Source organism: Talpa europaea (assembly GCF_964194135.1).
Source record: "Talpa europaea genome assembly, chromosome: 8".
Classification (NCBI taxonomy): Eukaryota; Metazoa; Chordata; class Mammalia; order Eulipotyphla; family Talpidae; genus Talpa; species Talpa europaea.
The window spans coordinates 107,077,878-107,104,319 of NC_140075.1; the positions used below are offsets into that span (position 1 = coordinate 107,077,878).

A 26,442-nucleotide genomic window follows, 5' to 3' on the forward strand; every position below is an offset into this window, starting at 1 on the left:
ACACTAATCTATTAAACATCCTTCATAAAAGAGTCTGTTTCCTGGACCTCTCTGGTGAAGCAAGGGGTTGTAAGTCTCAGCACTATCAAGCTATCAGCAGGCACTGCAACACAAGTTTGATCCCTGGCCAGGGAGCTGACCCACATGGCACAGCAGACCTCTCCTGTCTCCCCAGCCGCTCCCCTCAGCAGTGTACTTCAATAGATCTGCCTGTTCTGTTCCCCACTCTATCACCCCCCACACCTCTGGCCTACACCCCAGTTCTTGTAGGTATAAATAAATTTTTTTAAAAAATTTAAATAAAGAGTCTGCTTCCTTTTTCTTTACGTGATGGGTGAGTGGATAGTAGGGCCCTATTTTAGAGGCTGCACCCTTTAAGTTTGGGTGTGCTTTGGTAGTACACTAACATGAATACACTTATAGATGCATACTGAAAAAAATGGAAGCACATAACTTAAAATTTTATTAGGCCTTTGTTCTGAATATTACAATTTGATTTGCTTTCCTTTTTTGTTTGCATTTTCTACTCTTTTTTTCCCCACTGAAAGACATTTTTAATAAAGAAAAAATGTCTTTAAGGGGGATAAATAAGATATAAAACTGAGCCTCCTGGTGGCGCAGCGGTTGAGCTCTGGGCTGCAAACTTGCCTGCAGCCTCGGCAGTGCCAGTTCGATCCCCGGCCAGCCGGAGAGGGTCCCACATGGTGCGCAGACCTCTCCTGCTGTGCCTGATGCTCCCCTCAGCAGTGTCCTCCATCTGTCTGGCTGTTCTCCCTGCTCTGGCTCTGGTGAATTCTCTCGCCCTCCCGTGCTTTTGACTATACCCAGTGCTTGTATAAATAAATAAATCTTTAAAAAAAAAAAAAGACATAAAACCCCTTACAAAATAATGCCAAATGAATTTAAAAATCAAACTTACTTGTAGATGCTATATGACTCTATTTTTAAAGTTAAAAAAAAAATAAACAACCCAAAGGCATAGGGAGCTGCAATAACAACAAAAAGCCAGGAAGAAATATGCAATATGATGTTTCATTCAGGAAATCAAACAAGAGGCTCTCCCCTGTTGATGCTTTTCCTAATTTTTCAAGATGAACACAAGGTACAAGCCATGAGCAAGCCCATGGCCTAGAGCATGGCAAAGACCTTGGAATCAGATGGATGTCACTCCCATGATTAGGTTACTTTCTAAGGCAAAGTGAAGAGATTTTTACAAAGATAAGGCCTCTGACTTTGAGTTCTCCCAAAAGGAGATTATCCTATGAGGACCTGACCCTCTCAAGCAAACCCTTTCTTTTCTTTTTCTTTTTCTTTTTAAGATTTATTTATTTATGCATACAAGAGCTGGGGTGTAGGCAAGAGACATTGGCAGGGGCTTAGGCAGTGGTGAGAGGATTCACCAGAGACAGAGTGGGGAACAGAACAGGCAGATCAACTGAAATATACTGCTGAGGGGAGCAGTAGGAGAGACAGGAGAGGTCTGCTGAGACATGTGGGTAGCTCCCTGACTAGGAATCGAACTCATGCTGCTGCAGTGGCTGTGAATAGCTTCATAGTGCTGAGACTTAACCCCTTGTGCCATGAGGGAGGCCCTCAGACAAGCCCTTCCAAAGGAGGTTTACAGTCCAAAGATTTGAAGCAGCAGATGCTCCTGCTGGCCTTAACGAAGCAATATGTCTACTACCAGGAGTTTTATCATTGCAAGGACTTGAATTCTGCCAATGTCTACATGAGCATGGAAGAGAACGTGGGTCTCTGGGATACCTATATTGCAGCCTATGGAGACCCTGAGCAGGGGACCCAGTTAAGGCAGCCAGGACTCCTGACCCCTCAAAACTATGAGGTGATAAATATAGTTTCTAGCTCTTAAATATTAGCAAACTAGGAAATTAATAACACCTACTAGGTTTACACTATGGGAAAAGAATTTTGATAAGATAAGTAAACTTTAGACTGGAAACCAACACATCTGAGTCACCACCATTAACCAGCTAAATAATATTAAACAAGTGACTCCTTAAGTCGGGAGGTTTTTTAATTATGTAATATGAGAAATAAATGCTTAAAATTCTATGATTCTAAACGTTGCCACAATAAACTCCCAGTTACTGTGTTTTTCCTCCCCTTCTTATAATGGAGCCTTATGTTGCCAAAGATAAGTAGCCCATTAGTTAGGTTGTCAAAATCTTTTCATAATAAAGAGGTTCTGTTTATAGCAGTGTTTATTGTGCAAGACACGGCACTTGCCTTTCGACAACCCAATTATAATTTTGGAGTAAAATATGTAGCAAAGTGCTTAAGATCAAACACACACAAACTAAAATAGCACAAAGGGATATTTTGTGAAAAGGGATAAAGTCCAACAAAAGAAGGATTAAAATGGATGTTTGCTTCTTTAAATTTAGAATTGGGTCTCAAAGAGGGAGATTCTCAAAACATAAGGCCAAGCAGTGAAGTTAGAGGAAAGATACAGGAAAGCATCCACAGCAGGAGGGATGTGATGTGGACCTTGTGTCCACCCACAGATTCACACATGTGATGTGGACCTTGTGTCCACCCACAGATTCACCCCTGGTGTATTTGGAGAAAGAGTCATTGGGAGGTGAAGAGGTTTAGATGAGGTCAGGGAAATGAGAGCTTTTTTGAGAAGAGATACCAGAACCAGGGAGCTCACTTGCTCTCTTCTCCTGCCACGTGAGGACACGGCAAGAAGCAGCCATCTGCCAGGGACTACCAACCACAGCCAGGCCGTGCTGGCAGCCTGATCTCAGACTTCCAGTCTTCAGAACCGTGGAAATACATTTCTGTTGTTTAAGCAGCCCAGTCTGCAGTATTTTCTTAGGCAGCCTCAGGGGACTGATACATGTGCACTAGGAAGAAAAAATATGATTGGAGTTGTAGAGAGGAGGGGGGTTAGATGCTGGGTGCCAGGACCTCCCTAGTGGCTGAGGGGTTAAGTCTAAGCACTACCACAGCAACGGCCTCTCCACAGTAGCCTGAATTTGATCCTTGGCCAGGGAACTGGCCTACATAGTGCAGCAGATCTCCCCTGTCTCACCCACTGCTCCCCTCAGCAGTGTATTTCAGTGGATCTGCCTGTTCTGCATCCCATTCTGTCTCTGGTGAATCCTCTTACCCCCCCACACCTCTGGCCTACACCCCATTTCTTCTATGCAAAAATAACTAAATACTTTTTAAAAATAAATTTAAAAAGTCAACAAGGACAACCAAAGAAGTTCTCCCTGTGACATGTGCCCCTCTACTCTAATTATCTTACACACATGGAATGGAAATCAAACTGCCCCACCCCACCTGGCCGTTTATGCGTTTATGCTGGGTAAAGTTTGCCATAATGAAAAAGTCCTAATTTTTGGACTTCTGCTGTCAGCAGGCTTTCCTATTTTATTGTTTTTCTTTTTCATGACAGGTCTGAGAGGTAAGCCAAGGTTAATGATCCTGCTTTTGTGGATTAAGAAATTGAGCCTCAATATGTTACACAACTTGCCAAAGTTTCCATGGCTGAGCTGGCAGGTAGCATACTTGCCAATGGGACCGAGGCCTATTCTCTAACATGACTTCCTTCCTTCCTTTCTTATTTGGTAACATGTGAAACTACTCATTTAAGAAGTATATTTTAAATATATTTTTCAAATAAGGTCTATATTAGTTTTTTACTGATGTTATAGAATTACCTCAAAGTGTAGTGCTTTAAAACGACATTCTTACAGTACTGGATGTCAGAAGTCCAAAAATGAGCCTTATAAGGCTAAAATCAAGATTTTAGCAGAGCTGTACTCCTTCTAGAAGCTCTAGGGAATGCATTCCTTATCTTTTCCATCTCTGAGAGGCTGTCTGTATTGCTTGGCTCCTGATTCCTTTCAGCAATGGCATCACTCCAACCTCTGCTCCACCATCACCTCTTCTCTTTCTTGACTTTGGCTCCTGCATCACTCTTAGGGACACCATGATGACATTTGGGACCCATATGGATAATCAAAAAAAAAATTTCCCCATCTCTGGTTCCCAACTTAATCACATCAGCAAATTCCCTTTGGCCAAGTCAGGTAACATATCCATAGGTTTGGAAGTTAGGACATGAATACCTTATGAGGGGAAGACATTATCTGGCCTGCAAGGTATCATTTACATACAAAAGAATCAGATATTGGGCCTCCCTGGTGGCACAAGTGGTTAAGATGCAACCTATGAAGATGTTTGCAGCCTCTGCAGCTCAAGTTCAATCCCCGGCCAGAGAGCTACCCACATGGCGCAGCAGACCTCTCCTTTTTTGCTCACTGCTCCCCTCAGCAGTGTGCTTGTCAATCTGCCTATTCTGTTCCCCACTCTGTCTCTGGTGAATCCTCTCACCTACCACACCTCTGGCTTGTACCCCAGATCTTGTATGCATAAATAAATAAATCTTTAAAATAAAAATCAGATATCCCAAGGGCACAGTTGAGAGTTTTGTCACATGTGTATACTCATGTGGCCCACATGCTCATCAGACTACAGAAGATGTCCATTACCCAAAAGTTCCCTTTTGGCCCTTTCCAGTCAATTTTCCCTCTGCCCAATCTAACCCCAAGCAACTGCTGTTCTGAAATTTACTTCTTGGACTCCACCTGAATGGAATCATAATGTACATTATCTTTTTGCCTGGTTTCTTTCATTTAGCATAATATTTTTAAGGTTCATCTGTGAGGTGCACAGTTACTACTCTTTTTACTCCTTTTTACTACTGAGTAAGATTCCATTACATGAACATACAACAGTTGTTTATTTGTCCACCAGAAGGTGGACATTTTAAGTTGTTTCAATTTTTTTGTTATTATCAACATAGCTGCTATGTACATTTTTGCATAGGACATTTTGTGGACAGGATACTTTGTGGGAGAGTTCATCTCTCCTAAGTGAATACTTAATAATAAAAATGTTTGGTTATGGGGTAAAAAATATGTTTAAATGTATCAGAGATACTGTGAAACAATTGTACTCAGTTGTTGGATACTTCTGCAGTCCAATCTGTTGTATATGAGAGTTCAAATTGTTCCACATCCTCATCAACATATGATAATGTCAGACTTTTCCATTTTAGCCATTCTACTGGGACTAAGTGATATTTCCTTGAGATTTTAATGCATATTTTCTTGATAACTATTGATACTGAACACCTTTTCATGTGCTTGCTTTATACTTGTGTATTTTCTTTGTGAGGGTCTATTAAAATCTGTCTCATTTTTGGCATGTTTATTATTGAGGATTTTATATGTTATACAATATATATTATATTTATATTATTCACATTTAATTTATATTTATTTTATATTTATGTATATATTATATAGTTTTGATTTTAATAATATATTCATTATATTTTTATTGTTAAGTTCTTCACACAGTTTTGACACAAGTTCTCTATATACTGCAAATATTTTCTCTGTGGCTCATTCTTTCATTTCCTCAGAGCATTTATTGTATAGAAAGAGATATAAATGAATATAGAAATGGTTATAGATGTGCATTGTAAGTGTGATTATGCACACACACGTATATCCACAGATGCATATATATATGTATATATATATATATATATATATATATATATATGCATACACACATTTCCCAGCTCTATCTGCTAAGAGATTTTAGAAGCATTAGCACCCCAGTAAAAATAAGTACTTCTAGAACTAAATACCATTCTCCACTGAAAGGAAGCAGAGCTCCTTGGAAAAATGGATGGCCAGGGAAAGTAAAAAAAAAAAGTAATAGTACAAAAGTGTAAAGATGTACTGAAAGAATGATGGTGGGACACATCGGAAAGATACAGGAATCAGGACAAATCTGGGATAATCTGAACATCAAAATAATAATAATAATAATAAAGATTATAACCTCTTGAATAAAGACTATATAAGTCTACCCCAGTGTAAATCAATCCATTAAATTAATAAATACATAAGAAGAGAAGAGTGCCTACACTAAAAAGCTAATAATAAATGTAGAAGGAATGATAGAATTAGAAAACCACCATTTGGCAACTATCATAGTTGTTAAAAACTGATTCAGACAAGAATCATTAACATACATGATAAAACGAGTGGGTGAATGTTTGAGGACTAGTGAGGTATTTACATAATCTCAAACTATCCTCCACATGATGCATATTAATAGCAAAGGTAAACACAGTGGGAACACTTCCTTAACATTGTGATCAAAAATATTGCCAGGATTTAGACTAACCAACAGGAGCTCCTGTCAGGAGCTAAATGCACAGAGAAGAATTCAACATAACATCTTTAAATGTATATAACCTGAATCTAACATGAATCACAACTGAAATTAGTACATATTCTATGAAATAACTGGCTTATACAACGTTAACTAAATTACTGAAAAGCACCAATGTCAAGAGATCCAGGAAAACACACACACACACACTCCAGGAACCAGGAACTGCCCCAGGTTATTGGGCTGTAAAAAACTACATATGCTTCATAATCTTGGATTTTCTATTGTTAGAAAGAACATCTTTGTGGCAAATGGGTGCAATCTGACCGAAGATTAAATGATAACATTAAGTTTATGACTTTGATTGTAATTCTGTGGTTATGCTTAAGAATTTCTTGTTTTAGGAAACGCATGCTAACATAATTAGGGATAAAGGGACATCATGTCTGTGATTTTTCTCAATTTTTTAAATCACATACACGTGTACCTATGTGTACATAATTTTTCATGTACCAATGAAATATGTATTTATTTATATATGTGTGTAACACATTTATTCTTTGTCAATACATTCCTTTAAAATGTGCTTACATAAAGTCAACGTGGCATAAACGGGAGCCCATGGAAGATCAGGAAGTTGTTAAAATTTCTATTTTTTATGATAAATGTGCTAAGCTTATTTCTACGTGATTGCATTTACACAAAATATTATCTGAATTTTTAAGGTCCTTTTTTGAAGATCCTTCTCTTGATAATGGCTGTTTTGCACTAGTATATGAAATTCCTCTAAATCAAACTTTGGAGTACAACAATTTTAGTTGGTGCTCCAAGCTGTTTATCTCTACCTTATACAGTTCACTTGATCAATTTCTTCTTGAAATTTAGTTTTAATCTAGGCTTTCTCCAAACTGGCATTTAACAAATCCATGAAAAAAACTGGGTCAAAATATGTCTGTCCATTTAACTGGGGTATAAAGTATAAAGGTGGCCTGACTTTTCCTTTATCTGATATGAATCAATACTGCTCAGAAAGAATATATACTGCCAAAGAAACATCACTTCAAGATGAAACTTGGTAGGGTCTCCCTGTTGGCGCAAGGGGTTAAGACACAACCTATAAAGCTCTCCGCAGCCTCTGCAGCATGAGGAGTTCATCCCCCAGCCGGCCACAGAGCACCCACATGGTGCAGCAGACCTCTCCTGACTCGCCCGCTGCTCCCCTCAGCAGTGTACTTCGGTCAATCTGCCTGTTCTGTTCCCCACTGTCTCTGGTGAATCCTCTCACCCCTCAACCCACATCTCTGGCCTGTATCCCAGATCTTGTATAAATAAATAAATAACTCTTTAAAGAAAAAAGATGAAACTTGGTAAATAGAGAATGCACACACACACACACACACACACCCTATCACCTCCCCACTCATTCTATGAGCTCCAAAGTTTAGATACATCAAATACACTAAGTCTCCATCTGAGATGTATAATCTAACCTTTATGAGACTCATTATCATCATGGAAAGTGACATGAACACTAAAATTTATTTATTGGAATTATTATGTACCTACCATTATATAAGTGAAATTATAAGGGATACAATTGAAAGGAAGTCACGAAATGACTATAGGTGGTCAGTTAGGAACAGGGTGCCCCAAGTCCCTAAGTCCAGTTATTAGCCTAATTGAGAAACATTTGGTTGGAACAAAAAGGGCACCCCCCCATACCCCAAAGCACTAGGTCCATTTATCAGTCTGATTGGAGAACAATTGCAGACCAGGAGTGTGCCCCTCTCTGACCCAGTAAAGAATGGAATGCTCAGAACACCAACACAATAACACAATGCTAAAGCAATGGATCAAGCTAGTTTCGGGAAGGTAGGCCAGGTAACGCGGGCAAACTCAATGAGCCTCTGTAGCCTTGGAGATCCCTGGAGGCTCAGCCAATCAGCAAGAGACACAATGCAGAGCTACCCAACAACCAAGTCCCCACTCTTTGTACACTGTACCTATATAAGCATCCACTTTTCACCACCTTAATGACCACCCACTTGGGACCCCTCTCCACTTGAAGAGCTTGCCCATCCTTCCTCTTGTCTATCAATTGGCTACCCATTCAGAACTCCTCTCAATTCAGAGAGCTTTCCTATCCTTCTTCCTAACAATAAATCTCTTGCTTTTCTGTTACTTTGGTCTGGACATTGAATTCTTTCCTCACTGAAGAGAACTGAGAAAGAGCCCACCTGGGGTCCTCAGGCTCCAGATCTGCTCCCAAAACCCCAATTCACAGTGAGGTATAAAGTCACTCTCCCCTTTCTCACAGAACTCAGAACGTACATGAGTTGATGCCATGTACATTTTTTTAAAGATTTATTTATTGGGTCTCCCTGGTGGCGCAGGCGGTTGAGCTCTGCACTGTGAAGCTGTCCGCAGCCTCTCAGCGTGGGTTCAATCCCTGCCAGTGGGCGAGAATCCCACATGGTGAAACAGACCTCTCCTGTCTCGCTCGCTGCTCCCCAATAAATAAATAAGATTTATTTATTTATATAAGAACTGGGTACAGGCCAGATGCGTGGGAGGGTGAAAGGATTCACCAGAGACAGAGCAGGGAACAAAACAGGCAGACCAACCGAAATACACTGCTGAGGGGAGCAGTGGGCAAGACAGAAGAGGTCTGCCGTGCCATGTGGGTATCTCCCTGGCTGGCCAGGATTGATCCTGTGCTTCAGAAGCTGCAGACAGCTTCACAGAGCTGCGCTCAACCACCTGCACCGCCAGGGAGGCCCTGATGCCAGGTTTTATCTTACCTATGGTGCAAGGATCTATGTTCTTATTTAATCATGAAAAAGAATCAGAAGAATAAAGGTTTTAATATACCACATTTACATCAAAGAAGGTATATTCTTCCCTAAGCCCTGAGGGAGAAATATCAGGCTTCTTGCCGCTCCCTAATCCTGCCCTGGCAGACACACTGACGCAGGGCTGGCAGCTTGTGCACATGCCAACTCAAATACATATGGAAGAAAAGCACAGAAAAGATATACTTGACTAAAGTTAGTGACAATCCCTCCATTCTCAGAGTTATTATCTTACCATCCTTAAGAGAAAAGAAAAGTAAATCTAGGTTTTCAATACATTCTGGAGGTTCTCAGTATTTACTGATTGCTTGATGAATTTCAATACAATAAGTTCACATCAATGTCATCTGTATAAAAAAGTACTTATTATCTACTTCCTTTGGGTCCTATGCTGTGTTGTGATGCAGAGCAAACACATTTTCTGCAACTTGGAAACTATGACAATGACCTAGAACACTGATAAGGACTAAATGGACAGAGTACAAACAGCTGAATAAATATTAAAGCAGTCTGTGAATTAATTAATAATAGTAGTATCTCGTACAGGTGGAGTGAGTACATAATTTAACAGGGCAGTTGGCAGGAAACCCTGAGGAATGTATGCTCAAGCAGGATAAGGCCACAGAGAATTCACAAACTTTTCACTTATTAATCCTCAAGCAATGTAGCAAGTAGATAAAATAAACCTGACTTTCCTATACCATATTCTAGACCTGCTTTGGATTGGCATTTCCTAAGAAAGTCAAGGTCCTGTGAGCATTCTCACATAAAGTACTCATTGCTGGCTAAAGATAATAATTTTAGCATCTCTAAACCCTTTTCAAATTAAGGCGAAAAATTAATTTTATTAGTTTCAATAAAAAACTAAATTTTTAGTTTGCTTTGCCCCAAGCAAGTAATCAAGAAGAAATAATAATGTTTGTAGATCATTCTGTAATAAAGACAACGTTCCCCTGATTATCTGTTTTGAATTTCCGAACAGATTTGGTGAAGACAGTATTGTTAATATACCCATTTTACAGATGATGTACAGAGGAGTGAAGTAAATTTCCTATATAATAGATTTGTAAATACTTCTTAATATTTCTCTGTAAGATACTTTAATATTAAACCTATAGTAGATAGCAAGTTTGTTGAAAATGTAGGTATTTAGTATCTATGAAGCAATAAATAATTATGTATTGCTGATAAGTGGCAAGCCTAATGTATATACTGACACATTCTATCATTGTCTCTGACCTCAGCAAGTTTACAATCTATTTAGAAGGCAAGACTATGAACGTTTTATAGATACCTAATATCATGCAGACTAATAAGGATTGATCTGATCAGAAAAGATGAAATGCAAGTAAAATGGGGAAAGATGGGCCTCCCCGGTGGCGCAGCGGTTGAGCGCTGGGTTGCGAAGCTGCCCGCAGCCTCTGCAGCGCCGGTTCGATCCCCAGCTGCTCCCCGGCCACCGGAGGAGGGTCCCACATGGCGTGCAGACCTCTCCTGCCGCCCGCTGCTCCCCTCAGCAGTGTACTTCGGTCCTTCTGCCTGCTCTGCTCCCCGCTCTGGCTCTGGTGAATTCTCTCACCCTCCCGAGCTTCTGACTGTATCCAGTGCTTGTATAAATAAATAAATAAATAAATATTTTTTTAAAAATGAGGAAAGATGCCAGCACTAGGATGTTGGTCTGCTAATCCTAAGCAGCTTTTTTGGTCACCATTTTTGTTACTTACAGTTCTGCATTCCTTCACAAGGTCAGAACTGCCTGGTCACTCAATTATAGGAGCCTAACCCTAAAAGATGCCTTTCAGATCAATCAAGAGCGGAAAGCTTGATCACCCTCTAAAGGGTATGCATCAAGAGGTATGACCCGGAACAAGGGGGAAGGGGAGGCAGTTGACTGATGTATAACAAGAGACCCCAGAAACTGATCAGTGGAATGCCTTGTTGATAAGATTGAAATCATGGCTGGGGATCTAAGGCTTGATTTCAATCACAACACTGAGTCATCAGCAGATGAGAAGTGCCTGGGGGGCAGACTCATGACCCCTGAAACTACAGATGACATGCACATTTTCTAGTTTCACCCCTCCCTTTTATCTTTGTCCTCCTTTACCACATAACTGAGGCTGTATGATTATTCTAAGAATAAAAAGGCCAGGATCTTGCTCTTTCAGCAACACCATGCATTGCACAGCTTGCTCCACGATCCCCATTTGTCAGCGCGGTGTTGTCAATGCAACACTGGGGCTAAAAAGAAGCTGTGGCAGTGAAAAGAGAGCACAGGGACCCAGGAGAAGGCAAGATTGTGCTAATGTGGAGAACAGGAAAGCAATGAAAAAGAAGTGGGAATTTGTCCATGTAGCACCTGGCACAGGACATTAAATATAAACATCACTATGTAAAGAAAAGGATGGAAAAAAGAGCCTTCGCTAAGCAGTGAACTTTCTTCAAGTTTATCAATTAGACAATCACTGCTCCTTCTGTGGGAGGCTGAAGTTTCTTCTCCAGCACTTCCCCAAGTAAGTAGAACTGCCAGGACAAGTTTCTATATTGTCAGATGTCTAATATTTTTTGATTCAATGAAAAAGACAGTCACTGAAGATTTTTGAGTAAGTATGGGGAAGCAATGGTTAAGAAAAATTAATCTTGTCCTGATATTTTGCCTAAAGTTAGAGGGAAAAGAGGGTGAGGTTGGTGGATGTGGCTAATTCTCAGGTGCATCTGCCAGGTAAGAGAAAACGAAGGTCAGTAGGGAAGTTTCCAGTGAGAAAGAGAACACCGGTCACATAAAAGAGTAAATATGGTTCAAATTATTAGGCTCTTATGCTCAACATGGACAGAAGAACTTACTAAAAACAGAACATACCAGATTTTGCCCTATGATTTAAAATCAGAGGAACTCCAAGGAAACATTGTGCATGACAGAAATAGAGATGAGTACCAAGGAGGCAGTATTAATAGTTGACAAAATATACCTTTTGTGTGTGTGTGAACATGAGTTTTCCTTTATCTCCTCCAGTGTGAATGGGGAACAGTAGGTTTTTAAATCCTCTTTCTGAAAGTGAAGACTCTCTATGAAAGAAGAAGGAAAACAAATGTGCAGATGGATCAAGATATACAGCCAATGCAGACTTTTCCAAAATCCTGAATTTAGGCTGTCTCAGTCCCAGATCTAAGACTTGACTGTGGGTGGGAAAGCAAACAACACACTTTGATGAAAAGGCAGGATAACAGCCACTGCCCTGTTATCCAGACGGAGCCGGCTTCCCTGGTACTTAATGCACAAGACTAGCCCATTTCTGCAAGGCAATGACTGTCACCTTTACCTCCAAACACACAAACTTGGACTCCTGAACCTAGTTAACAAAGACAACAATGGAACTTACAAAAATAGAAGGATGAGGACAAGGGTTTGAAAGAGTTTCTGCAAAGGCTGTTGGCACATTTTCCAGCAGATAATTATCTGGTGGCCCTAGAGAAAAAGAATCCTGGCATTGAAATGATCTGCACTGGGTGGAGTTTATTGTCTTCTGTATTGTCGGGAAAGGAGCACAGGTAGTGAGTTGCATCCTGGTTTCATTATGCAAGGTACTGTTTTATGAACGTTAAAAAAAAAATCTCAAATCGGTCTAGCTGTTGTCGATTTCTCAGTGTTCATATCACTATATCCAATTCAAATTGCCTAAATAAGACTACGAGGACTAGGAGCTGACACATGACAAGCTCTTAACCTTATGTGTTTCTTAATATTTATTTTAGCTCAAAAACAAAACAAAAAAAAAAAAACCTTGTGGCTACGTGGCCTCGAGCCCAGGTGTTCACTGAGTTATTTTAACTTCACCAACCAGCAGCTCTTGTAAATCTCGCCTCCCAAGAGGACACGCCCAGCGAGGGCCCGTGAAGTGCATTATGGGAATTGTAGTCCGGGGGTGACTTTGTAGTCTCCGAGTCCCTCACGCTCTGATTCCGGAATGGTTGAACTTCGGAGCTACCAATTAGCTGGGGCCATGTCGGTGAGGCCGTGGTCCAACCGGAAAAGCCAGTGTGTGAATCTCGCGTAATGATTGGCCAATAGTTGACCTCGGGGGCGGAGCAACAAGGTGGGCGGGAAGACGACGGCGATTGGGCGAGGGGCGCACGGCGGCGGCTGGGGATTGGCTGCGCGCTGGGGCAGGGAGGCCTGGGAAGGGGCGGAGGCCGGAGACCAGAGCAGGAAGAGCTGTGGCGAGGCGGCGTCGGCGGCTGAGTCGGTGGCGGCACCGGCTAAAGCGGCAGCTTAGGGGGTGGCGGCGGCGGGGAGAGCAGGATGCTGGACCGGGTCGGGCTGCTGCTGCTGCTCTGTGTGGTGCTGCTGGGCTCGCCCTTGGCGTCCTCTGGTCAGTATCCACCCCTTGGGCTGGAGGCCCGGAACCACCGCCCCCCACGGCCTCTGTCGCTGGGCAGGGCCGGGGGTGGGGCGCGATCGGGGACCCCGCGGAGTGCGGCCCCCCCAGGCACTGGCCTGTCGCTCGCTGGCAGTCTTGGGGCTGCGGCCGGCCTGCTCCGGAGGGGCGCTTGGGAAGGAGAGAGGGAGGAAAAGGAGGAGCGGTCGCCCCGCCGACACCTCTCCCCGCTTAGCAAACTTTCCAGGACTCCCCTCGAATAAGGAGCTGACCCCTTGGGAACGTGACCCCAGAGCTGGAGTGGACCCACCGTGACACAGGAGCCCTCTCGGAGCTTCCTCGACTCGCAGCTTGCGTGCTGCCTGGGTCTGAACCCTGCAGTGGGAATTTGTAAGTTAAGATCTTGACAGCCCTGGACCGTCCCTGGCCCGTCACGACCTGGATGTTGACAGGGGTTTGAGGGGTTCGCGTGGCCCCTGAGCTAAACCCTGGCCTCTGCCGGTTTAAAAAAAATGAAGATTTGTGATGTGATGGCACCCACTTCTTACCTTCCTTTTAAGAAATACTTGAGAAAGTCACGTTTACCTTTGTCACTTTTTTTTAAGATTTGTTTATACGCACAAGAACTGGGGTACAGGCCAGAGTTTTGGGGGGGTGAGGAGACTCACCAGAAACAGAGTGGGGAACAAAACAGGTAGATCGACAGAAATACACTGCTGAGGGGAGCCACGGGCGAGGCAGGAGAGGTCTGCTGCTCCATGTGGGTCACCTCCCTGGCCTGGGATCGAACTTGTGCTGCAGTGGCTGCGGTGAGCCTCATAGGTTGTGTCTTAATCCCTTGTGCCACGTTTGTTGACGATTTGATAATTTTTGCGAAGACCTTCTTGCCTATAAATTTAAACCGAATAGCACCTACTTTGAACTTTGTATTTAGATGAAGGAAACCCTGTGCCTCTGAATTGATTTTCTGATTAGTGGCTCTATACACTGGTTCTGAAAATTGTTTTTCTTTATGTCTGAAAGCTTCTATTTTGAGAGTGTTTCTAAGTGTTGGTAAAAAAAAAAAACAATTGGTCCAATAAAGGTTTTGGATTTTAATCAATTTCAGTTACAAGACAGCTGTCTGTGGCTTTAAATTTTTTTGGAACAAGGCAGAGTATAAATGTCAACTCTCTTTTCCAGCAGAAAATTTCCCAGATGGTTATTTAAATCCCCAAATTATCTGTCCTAGTTGTAAGTCAATGCCATAACGTCATACTGCTTCTAAATTAGGAGATCTGAACCTAAAATTCTTTCCATAATGTGGTTTGAGATATCTTTTCAAAAGCAACAAGCATATGTGTCTTACTTTGATGCCAACATTATGCTTTTAGGTCTGCAGTTCCCCCCACCCCCACCCCTTTTAGTGAATGGTTTGTTCTCATGATCAGACTTTAAATGGCCAGACTTTAAATTTCTATGTAATTCTTGAAGAACTCTTTGCAGTTATTTGATCAAAAGAGGTGAGTACTTGGTGGACCTTTGCATCAGGACCTGCCTCAGAATTCCTCTTGAAGATTTGATTAAAATGCAGTTTTAAGTCCTGAACAGGTTGGGGTAGCTCTAGTTTGAGAGGCTCCACAAGTGAGTCTTAACACTAACGTTTGAGATTTATTAAGAACATGGAACCTACCCCTCTGAATTCAGTTTTCAAAATTTAAAGAAAATTAAAGTTCGCAAACATTTTTAGCATCTTCCTTTGACTAGATTTTAGGTATTTTGATTTCCACGTCAGTGGAGATGATACTTGGAGATGTCTTTTAATCAGAAGTTGAGATTCTGAGGATGTTGTAATAGAAGACTATCGCTGCTAAAGTGATAAATCTTAGGGTCATATGGATGTAAACAAAGGATTAGGTACAAGAAATAACTGCTCTGATACCCATCATAGTTAAACTATGTCCAAACATTTTCTCTGGTGGAGGCGAAACCCTTACTTAGCTAGAACTAAAACTATATAGATATATGTGCTAACAGGTAGTGAAAGTAGTACTGTGCTCACATGAAGTTCAGATATAACTTGACATTTATGTGAGATAAAATTTTATAAACTAAGTACGTGAATTTTCAGTTGGCTCTTTTCTTCATTAAATTGCTTCATTAATGTGCTGTCAGACTCATTTTTAAAGCTTAGACTTAAAGATTTGCTCTTATTACAAATATTTTATTATAACTTTGTGTTAGTGGAAGCTTGAATATTAGCAGTTACCGGGTTGAGTTTCATTGGCAAAGAGACTACAATAAGCCAATAAAGAGAATTTTGACCTGGTAGTAGTTATAATCTAGTATCTGGTTGTAGAGACATGTAAAATATACTTTTATTAGAAATGTGGTTTTTTTCCTGTGACTAAAGAAAGATTTTTAAAGGATTTCTCCTTTTTCTCAACATAACTAAGTGCAAAAAAGACTAACTTTTTCACTTAGAAATACTTGTTTTCTTATTTTGGTGTAAGAATAGGCAGATGATTTACTTTTTTCCCTTTGTGCCAAACAATGTTGCAGAGTCTTTTAAATTAGGTCCACTGCTAGGTATTTCAGGTAATAATTATATTAATACCATATATTCAAAAAGTACATTTCAGACTGTAGGGGATGTTTGATTTCATTGTTCTTTTGTTCCCAAAACGGTATTGTGAGTCAACAGCAGATGGTATTATCCTCTTTTGACAAATTGAGAAAATGGAGGGTGAGCAAGCTTGTGATAATGGATGTTGTGTATAAAATTAGTATGTCATGAAGCCAGGCTTGGGATCTGGTTCTCCACGCCTCAGGCTTGGAGCAGTTAGAATCAAGAGTATCATAGGATCTGCACACGTTCGATGGCAAAGCAGAAGACAGAATGTCTGGCCTTTCTTCACCAAACTTTTTAGACTTTTTCTTGGAACATAGATCAGTCTGTTTAATTTGTATAAGAATTGGGAAAATGAGAGTAATGATGACTTTTCCCAGAAAAGATGGTTCTTTTCCGTTTTTTTAGCGGATACTGTAAAAATAAAAACTGGTCTTTTCAAAGGAAGGTGCTTGATTACTGAAGTAATAGAAGCCATTATGTTTCAGAAGTGATATTCTTGAGAAGTCTGTAACTCTTCATGAAATCCCTTTGTGTTTTTTTCTTGTTTGATAGCTGTGTTCTGATAAAATCATTAGTCTTTGCTTTTTACTAGTCATTGCTTTTTACTTATGCATCACTTTAACGTCTTTAGTCCTTACCTGACTACTTCTTTAAAAGTATTATATGAATGGATATATCAGTTTGGAAAAGAAAATAGCTGTGCTTTAAAGACTAACATACACAGCAGGCTTTCCCAGTTTAGTAAATGAGAAAGAATTCTCTTATCAGTAACCTTGTACAGGTGCCTAGTTTGTGAAGATAGGATTGAGAAAGCAAGCATGATGCAATTCACATGAAATAACTCTGATGTCACAAGTTCTCCTGTCTCTTGGAGTTTAGAAACACTTTTTGCTACTCTGATGCCTAACAGCTTGTGGTAATCTCAAAGCTGCATATTTTAAAATTTATTTATAGTTGTCTGTTATTTACCATATCAGCTAATCTTAAATTTCAACATTTGTATACATATACAGTACACATTCACTCATTTATTATCAGCTCTTGATATATAACCTAGTTAAGATTTGTGATTAAATATATTTACACATACAATTTTTATATAAAATAGAGATGAATATTTTCCATTATCCAAAGATTTGCTGAGAATGGTATTTCAACCATATATTAGAAGTTGGGTTTTGGGTGGTACTTGTGAAGAGGTTAGTAGGAAGAGTTGTAAATTGACATCACTACCTAAATGTTTAGTTCGGGCACTGGTATACACTCTACCTTCCTTATGCCCACTCAGGAGACATAACCCCTATTTGGAAGATCATCTGAAAGTAGTAAATGTGAATAACACTTCAATTCAAATTTTATTTGAATTGACAGCACTTTCATATATGGCAAACCTCACTTAGCAGACTGATTGTTTCAAATATTCCAAAGGAATTAATACTGTAAACTAGAGTTCTGTGCATGATGATTTGGTCATACTTCTTAAGGTTAGCTGGATACTTTGATAATATAAGTTGTTATACTTTGAGAACTGCAAGTTATGAATAATGTTAAGAATATAACCATATGAAGTAAACACGATTGGCAACTATTACACTAAATTTTCTAGTAAAAAGCCACACGGTTTTATAGCATTTTGTCTACTGGTTAATTTCTCACATAGCTTATGGGACATGGAATAATTAAGCTCACTCTTGAATAAAATAAGGTAATTTTAAGAGTAAGAAGGAAACAGAGAGATTATTGAACAGTTTTTCTTTAAAACTGGCCAGATCACAAAGCTCAAACATGTTTGGTCAGTGGGTTGTTGAATGTGTTAATAGTAAAAGCAGGAAAAAGAATACCTAATAGCCGGAAGAGAATAGCTAGAAAACAAAAAGAATAACATAAGGAAAATTAAATAGGACAGAATCAAAGAAGCTGAAAGGAATTGGCAGAAAGGTATAAGTAGTTGGTGAAATCATGGTTTATTGAATTACAAAGCTGTTGATTTCTTAATAAATACATTTCACGTGAATGATTATGTGCTAGTACAATGCTGCCTTTTACCTGTATCTGGTTATCTCTTCAGTAAAGTAGAACACAGAGCCTACATAACTTCATCTGGCAACTTTGTCAAATAATAATCCTTCGCTTCCATCTTTAGTAGTCTTGATGAACAATGAAATGCTAACCAGTACTAAAATAAACTAGTATAATTCCAGATTCTGAGCAGAGAGAAAGAATAGGTTGGATCCTGAACCAGAGAAGCAGAGATGTAATTTTATAAATTTAGTAACTCTTCCTCAGTTGTGGACTAAATATATACAGAGGAATTGGATGCTGTAGGGCAGGACAGGCCACGGAGCAGGTTTTCTATGATCCCATGCAGACCGGGTAAAGGAGGAGAGAGTCCTAGAGACCTCGGTGGATTTTCAGGCTTTTATTGGGATTTACCCGGTACATGGCAGGTAGGGATGCTGGGGGGCAAGTCCACTTTTTCTGGTCTCTCCGGCGTTCTCTCTGTTTCTCTGCTTTTGGCTTCTCTGCTTCTCGGCTTCTGCTGGCGTCACCGTGATGCTGCCCTTATAAACTCAGTCTCTCAGCCCAGGTGTACCCACTTCAGGTGCCCGCCATCAGGCATGCATTCAGGACCACAGGGTTTCCTCATCTATCCTAATGGCGGGAGGGCAGAAAAGCCTGATACTTTTACCTTACCCTACAGATGCTCTCTGAAGAAGTATCATTTTTACTGTTGGTGGTGATGGGTCTTCTTCCTACTTGTGTAACACGTGAGGCTAATGTATTTCCTGGAGAAAGAGAAAAACTATCCTCAAACCCCTATTCTTCCTTGACTTAACCTTTTCTGAACAGCGGCTAAATACAACCAATTTTTTTTTTTTTAGGTAATTCTAGTTTTTTTAATCCAGTGTCTAATTATTATTTGTTGTACTTACCGAATGCTTTATTTAATAATAACTGTGATTTCCCAACAAAAAAGATAACTAAATTGTCTCAAAATTCCTTTATAGATGAAGAAAGCAGCCAGGATGAATCCTTAGATTCCAAGGTGTGTACTGAAATTTGCATTGACCAGTATTTAATGCCCAGTTTAAAAGCATGAGTTATGTATCTTGGAAAGCATATGAAATTTACATCCTTTGAGCAACAGAATTGGATTTTAAAAAGATAGCTACTATCAATATTAGTTCTAGTTCTTCTGGGGAAAAAAAAATCACTATCTACGGGGAGAGAGAATAGTAAGTATTTTCATCATAATTGTTATTTATTAGATTTGATTTCAACTTGAATGTGCTGTCTGAACTATGTGTGTATTTGTATGTGTGTAAGAACCTCAGGAGGTGACATTTGTACTGCCTGATGAGAGATTGACTTCATTTTTAGTTTTGAAAACATAACCCCTGCTCTTTGTTTCCACTTATATCAGTTTCTAAAACAAAACAAAGATATGTGGAGTTCATCCACTTAAACTAGTTGATAGATTGAATAAGGCTGATTATTGGTATCCAAGGAGACCAAGCTGTGTTGATCCCCTGATCCCTAGATTAGAGGAAATATAGATAAGAAACAGGAAGTTAGAGACAGGGCTGTCATAAGAGAAATAGAAGAGGTTGGGAGCATGTAGACCCTAAGCCAGACTTTGGGCATGAAGGGAGATTTCCTAGAGGAAATTACATTTCAGGTGAAATTCAAAGAAACAGTCAGGATTGGGCAGGTAATGGAGGCATGTGATGAATGTGTTCCAATGTCTGTGGAGTTGAGCAAGTATGGTACAGCTAAAAGAGATATTCTAGATTAGTAAAAGAAATGATGAAATTATGTTGGAGGGAGTCTTGGTACTATTGAATATGAAATGCTTTTTATTCTCAGACCGCTTTGCCATCTGATGAATCGGTAAAGGATCACAGCACAGCAGGCAGAGTAGTTGCTGGTCAGATATTCCTTGATTCAGAAGAATCAGAATTGGAATCACCTATTCAAGAAGAAGAGGACAGCCTCAGGAATCAAGAAGAGCAGAGTGTCCCAGAAGAAATTAGCTTTCTAGAATCTCCAAACCCTGAAAATAAGGACTATGAAGAACCAACGAAAGTACGGAAATCAGGTAGTCTAAACGTTTTCTTTGCTTTTGCTTGTTTTAGGATGCAAATGACTGAAATTTTAAAACAAACATAGAAAGATGTTCAAATTGTCCAGTTTTATTAATTATTGACCATGTATAGAGTTTAGTTCAAAGGATTTTCTAGATTTTAATGTACCAGGGTTACTCGTTTAACAAATTTGACCCAAATTATGTAAGTGGAATTCAAAAGCAAAATAGAATTTGGATTATATTAATATCTTAACATTCTTAGCATTATATTAATATCTTATAGATACTGAACTTCAGTATCTAATAATCTGTCAGAGTATTACACAGAATAGAAACTCATGGGAGGAATTGTCTAACATGCTTCTTTGGTTCTTTTTAGAATTGTATTAGGATTTTCACTACAATAGCCTTTTTAGTCCTCCTAGGTAATTTGATTCAGCTATTTATCCCTCTCCAATTGAAACTTAGCTAACCTTTAATCCTCTGCTAACTTAACCTTCTTACCAACCTGTACTTTTAAATTTAAAATTTGATCTCACAATAGAGTGCTAAATACCTGTGCTTTAAAAAATTAATTATTCATGTGTCACCAGGTACTGGCCTTTATTATTACAAAGGAATAATGTTAAAAATTGTGTTATTAAACCACTCTTGGGAATTGATCAGGTTTGAACTTTTAAAAATATAATTTTTATTATAAATACTTTGTCCTCATAATAGAAAATCCTATTTTTAAATTTCTTTAATCTTAGCTAGAAATAACAGCTGTTTATATAATGAAGATACAATTAGGCTTTTTTCTAGGTGTATGAATACTTTTAAGAAGATTGAATTAAATCAAAATGTACATACTATTTTATAGCCTGCATTTTGCACAGAACAGTTTATCATGAACATTTTTCCATATAATTAATGGCTTTAAGCAATTTTGTATGTGAATGTGACATAGAAATGGTTTGTTTAGTGTTTTGTTCTAGATTTAGTGTTTTGTTCAGAGATTTCATTGTGCACATCTGTGAAAATTTCCTTAGAATTCTTATAAATAAATGTAAAATTTTAAGACTTTTTAAAATGAATGTAAAATTTTAAGACATTTGATACATACTTCTAAATTGTTTTTCAGAAAAATTCACTTTACTTCTTTTGAAACTACTCCTTTTATGTATATCAGCCAATTATATATTACCACTTTCAAATTTTGCCCAAATAATGTGATTTACTCCTGTTTGTTTTCGATTAGGGAGATTTCCAAAACCACACAAAAGAACATTACTTCGGCCCCAACCTACCATCACCAGCTTCAAAACGATCAGCCTTCTTGTTTTAGCTTTATCATCACATACACATTTACTCCTTATTTTCCTTTTCCAGAATATTTCAAATCAAATTCCACATTGCTTTGCCTATGTGTATGCTATCTCTAAAAGTAAGAATTTATTGCAGCAAAACCAGGTTATACAGTTTTCCTAATTCTTTCAAATCTCTTTTTTAGATTGGGTTGTTTGAATTTGTATCTAAACTAAGATCTTATGTTTCTCTTCATCCGTAACATTTCCCCTCCTTAGTTTTTACGTGTCATTTATTTGTTAATGAAATAATGTCCTTTTTGCTATACAATTTCCCACATTCTGTATCTGCTAGTCATATCCTTGTAATGTTGTTTAAATTGTTTTGCTCTTTGCTGTACATTCTATAAACTGGAAGTTAGTACTAGAGGGGGTAGATTTAGTTCTGTTTGAGAATATTTTATATATTACATTACATTGGAAGGCATATTTTGCCTGATTGTTCTACTCTCGTGATTGATCAGTGAGGCTGGGTGGTGACAGCCTGACCCAGCCCTTTGAAAGATCCTCATTGGCCTTTTGTTTAGAAATTGTGGCAACCATTTTGTTTGTTGTCTGGATCCATTATTTCATTAGGCATTAATTACAAAGTGGTGACTTTGTAATTTATCAATGCCCTTGCATTTGTTATCTGGATTCTTTTATAAAGAGCTTTTCTGCATCAACTATTTGATTACTGAAGTATCATCCATACAGGGAGAGGATGATAAATGCTAGATTCTTTCCTTGAAATATTTTCAAGTGATGATGTGGTGCCCTAGCAACCTCCAGAGAAGACTGATGAGTATGTTTTGTTTGCTTGTTTCTTTGCTTTGCTTTTTGCTTTTGAGCATCATTACAAATCCATGGGTTTTCATATATTTATGCTTCACTCTTTTGTAATTACTCTTTTTTCATTACTCACATTAACCCATTTTGGCCATTAAGTTTATTCCTTTGTTCTTTTAACTAACCATAGCTGACTTTTAAACCTTTTTAGGTTTATATAATATATATACCTATATCTCATATATATATATATATATATATATGAGATATAGGTATATGTTAGATAGATATATAAATATATATAACTTTTTTTCTTTTAAGGCAGGATAGTATGTCCCAAACTCATGTTAGCATTTCCTGAAATGAATCTCAGCTATTTCTCCAAGAAACCTAGATTCCTTTTAGTGGGAAATTTTATATAGATACCATAGTCTAGGCACCAGGGATATGCATTGCAACTGTGTTGTCATTACTAATAGGTCTTTTTGATGAATAAGGTTAGGAAATGTTTCATTCAAACTGATATTTCTAGTTCAAATTAAATATTAAATGAGATAACACAAAGGTGAGATAACACAGAGGTGAGATAACACAAAGAATAGGATTGGCAAGTTGAACGCCCAAGAATCAGAGATCTTACCCAGTGTCAAGCTTGACTAATATATTCAAGACACAATTAGCACAAGACACAGTCTGTGGAGAAGTCCTTAACTGTCAAAGCTGCTCCCAGATCCTTTCTTGCCTCCTAGCATGTGCTCTGACCCAGAATTTAACATACGAGGCCACTAAGTGATGTATATGGATTGTCACTTCCACTAAAAGGAGCCATTTTAAATATGAAATGTCTTCAGTTTATTCTGTGATAGCTACATACCTTGTATGATACTGAAAGTCACGCCTCATAAATATACTGCACACTACGGTTAGCAGTCTAGACATACCAAGTCTGTCCTGATACAGGATTCCATAAGTAGGTGCTCTCTGGGTAGTAAAGCCTTTAGATGCCAGACAGGTTCTTGTTATGTTTCTCTTATCGCTTTTCTATTTCCTGGGCAGCAAAAAGGGCCCGTGTTGCAGTTCTGTTGCTCGCCCTTTTCACCCACCAAAATCTTTATTTCTTTTCCTTTTATATTTGTGTCTCCTTTCCCCAAGTCTGAAAAACTTGATACCTAATGATATTGTTTATATTCCTTTATTCTATTGGGTTGTCTGCAAAGTCATGACTCATCTTTCCATAAATACATCATGACTTTTCTGACAACCCAATGTATGTATATATAATATATGCATATATTATGCATTAGTTGCAAAATAACATTACCAACCTTAACTACTAACAATGGGATGGCTGAATCCAGTTTAAGATTTCTTTTTTTTTTTAATTTATTTATTTATTTATGCATACAAGAGCTAGGGTACAGGCCAGAGATGTGGGAAATGAAAGGATTTCACCAGAGACAGAGCAGGGATCATAACAGGCAGACTGATGAAATATACTGCTGAGGGGAGCAGCAGGCAGCAGGAGAGGTCTGCATGCCATGTGGTTTCTCCCTGGCCAGCCGGGGATCGAACTCATGCTGCAGAGGCTGTGGATTGCTTCATAGTGTGGTGCTTAACCCCCTGCGCCACCAGGGAGGCCCAGTTTAAGATTTCTTTATGGTTCTTTTGTTCTTAATATAGATTTTACTAGGGATTTATAATAATATGGTGTTTTAAAATCACATGTATAATTCTCTGTGGCTACTCCAACAAATTTTATAAAAATTTGAATTCATTTGCTTGGGTTTATTTTCTTTTTTAAAAAAAGATTTTTATTTATACAAGAGCCGAGGTACAGGCCAGTTGCGTGGCAGGGTGAGAGGATTCACCAGAGAGAGAGCGGGGAACAGAACAGGCAGACTGATGAAATACACTGCTGAGGGGAGCAGTGGGCGAGACAGGAGAGGTCTGTTCGCCATGTGGGTTGCTCCAAGGCTGGTGGGGATCGAACCGGTGCTGCAGAGGCTGCAGACAGCTTCACAGCGCTGCACTCAACTGCCTGCGCCACCAGGGAGGCCCCAGTTTATTTTCATTTTTTAATAATTACTTCGTTTTTTCCTTTTCATTTATACTTTTTAATATTAATACTTGAAAAGGCTTACATGCTTATATAAAATGTAGCATAAATTACATATAAATTACTTTGCATATGTGGTTCCAACTACATTGTAACCATTACTTCTATATTTTATCAACTTCTCATTCATATCAGCAGCACCATGTTGATCTTCCTAAAACCCACACTTAGTCTTATAACTCCCCTATTTATAATCCTTCATTATCTCCCTGTTTGTCTGCAAGATGAAGTTCACAGCCCTTTAATATGATGCACATATGATGTCCCATATGCCTGCTGGTTTCTATAACTTCATCTTCCCCAGTTCCCCACCAAAGCACCCTTTTTTTTTGGCATCTCTTAACCCATAATGGTTCTTCAAATACATCATGCAGTTTATGCCTCTGGATCTTTGCACAAACTCTCCTCACTCGGAGTATCATCCTTACCTCCTTTGCCCAAAACCATCTATCAAATATAAATACTTAAAGATAAGTTTCTCTTTTCTGAGCAGTTTCTAAACTACCCAAGAATAGTTGAAGAGTCTTAGAACTAAGACCTTCCTCTCTGGGCTTCCTGCTTACCCTTGACCCCCTATGGTCAGTTTCCTAACAGCAGCCAGACTGATCCTCCTTCCTGTTTAGAAGACTCCAATGGCTTCCTGTCACAGTAAAATCAAAACAACCTTCATGATCAAGATCCTCGTGTCTCTGATTTTATCTTTTGGCACTCTCATTTACGTGATTCCAGCCACTCTCACCTTCTTGGCTGTCTCTTGAGCATTTCACCCTTATTGTGTTAGGGATCCCCAAGACCACCACCCCAGGCTTGATGATCCCCTAGGGAGACTGACAGGGCTCAGCATATAATTTTACTTACAGCTGTGATTTGTTGCAGCAAAAGAATATAAAGTAAAATCAATGAAGGAAAAGATATATGCTTATGAAGTCTGGTAGAAACCAGGTACAAAGCTTGCAAGGGTCCTGTCCCCAGGGAATCAGTCTCTCCCGCATGTACGTACTCCCTCCCTCTCCCCCTCCCCCCACACACACACTTACACACTCTCGCTTCTGCTCCTTCATGCTCTCTCACTCAGACATTTCACACACACGCTTAATATGCTTAATTCCCCCAGCAACAAGTCGCAGCAACACACATGAAATGTTGTCCACTAGGGAAACTCATTAGAGAACTAATCCCTGGAGTTCTTAATGGAGGCTAGTGGTATAGCCATAGGCACTCTGTGCTTAGCACATGCCAAAATTTCAGACTCTTAGAAAGAAAGCAGGTGTTCAGCATAAACCATGTTGTTTTTACAGTTGGGTTGAGCCACTCTGAATGGTTAAGGTGTATCCTCCCAAAATCTCAGTTCGCAGGTATGGGCTGACTTTGTAAGCAGGTCTTCTCAAGGATAGAAGTTCAGGCCTATTGTATTAATTCTCCTTGTACAGTCTGTACAATCTGTACCTGGTCATTCAGTTATCTTTACAACAGAGTTATTATTAATAAAACCCAGACAGAGGGAGACCAACCTCCAGTATTGATTTCAGTTATGCTCTTCACAGGTTCTGGGCTTAGTCAGTTAACAAATCCTATTAATCTTAAAGGTCTTAGAAAGCCAGGCTTCCTCCTTAAGTTTCCGTATTAATCTTTTTTTTATCTGACCTGAAGTATTCATGCAGGCTCGGCACAGCTCTCGCCAGTAAGTTGAAGCTGATTTGAAAGCCTTCCAGTGCTGAGGCAGTGCAGTGATAGCAAGGGCCCACCTGGCAACCTAGAAACAGTTTTCAGTCATTGAGGTGCCCCAAGCAAGACACCCGCTAGTCAGATGGTGTGATGTGGCTTCTCATCATGAGAGTCTGGTTATAGTCTTTGGTTTCAGAGGGATTTGCAGTCAATTCCAGTGGTTTTGTTGTCTCTTACCTCGCAAGTGTGGACAACATCTGGAAGTTTCTAACATAGAAAGTGCAGGGACTTGACTACTTCTGCTTCCTCAGTTAGTCCTATCAGGTATGATTATGGGCTCAGCCGTCTGAATTCAAAGCACTCTCGACAACTTGCCAAAGTTTGTCAAGAGTT

At 39.3% G+C, this 26,442-nt stretch overlaps 1 protein-coding gene across 2 annotated transcripts in view; it reads left to right on the forward strand.

The window, feature by feature from the left end:
- Window positions 1-13,380: 13,380 nt before the first annotated feature.
- SEL1L (SEL1L adaptor subunit of SYVN1 ubiquitin ligase) overlaps window positions 13,381-26,442 on the forward strand; it is a gene marked incomplete at both ends in the record, with an annotated part of 42,529 nt that continues 29,467 nt past the window's right edge. For both annotated transcript variants that reach the window (XM_084239953.1, XM_084239954.1), the window contains 3 exons: window positions 13,381-13,450; window positions 19,076-19,113; window positions 19,935-20,166. In XM_084239953.1, the coding sequence (XP_084096079.1) occupies window positions 13,381-13,450; window positions 19,076-19,113; window positions 19,935-20,166 (340 nt within the window). The remainder of the gene's footprint in view (window positions 13,451-19,075; window positions 19,114-19,934; window positions 20,167-26,442) is intronic.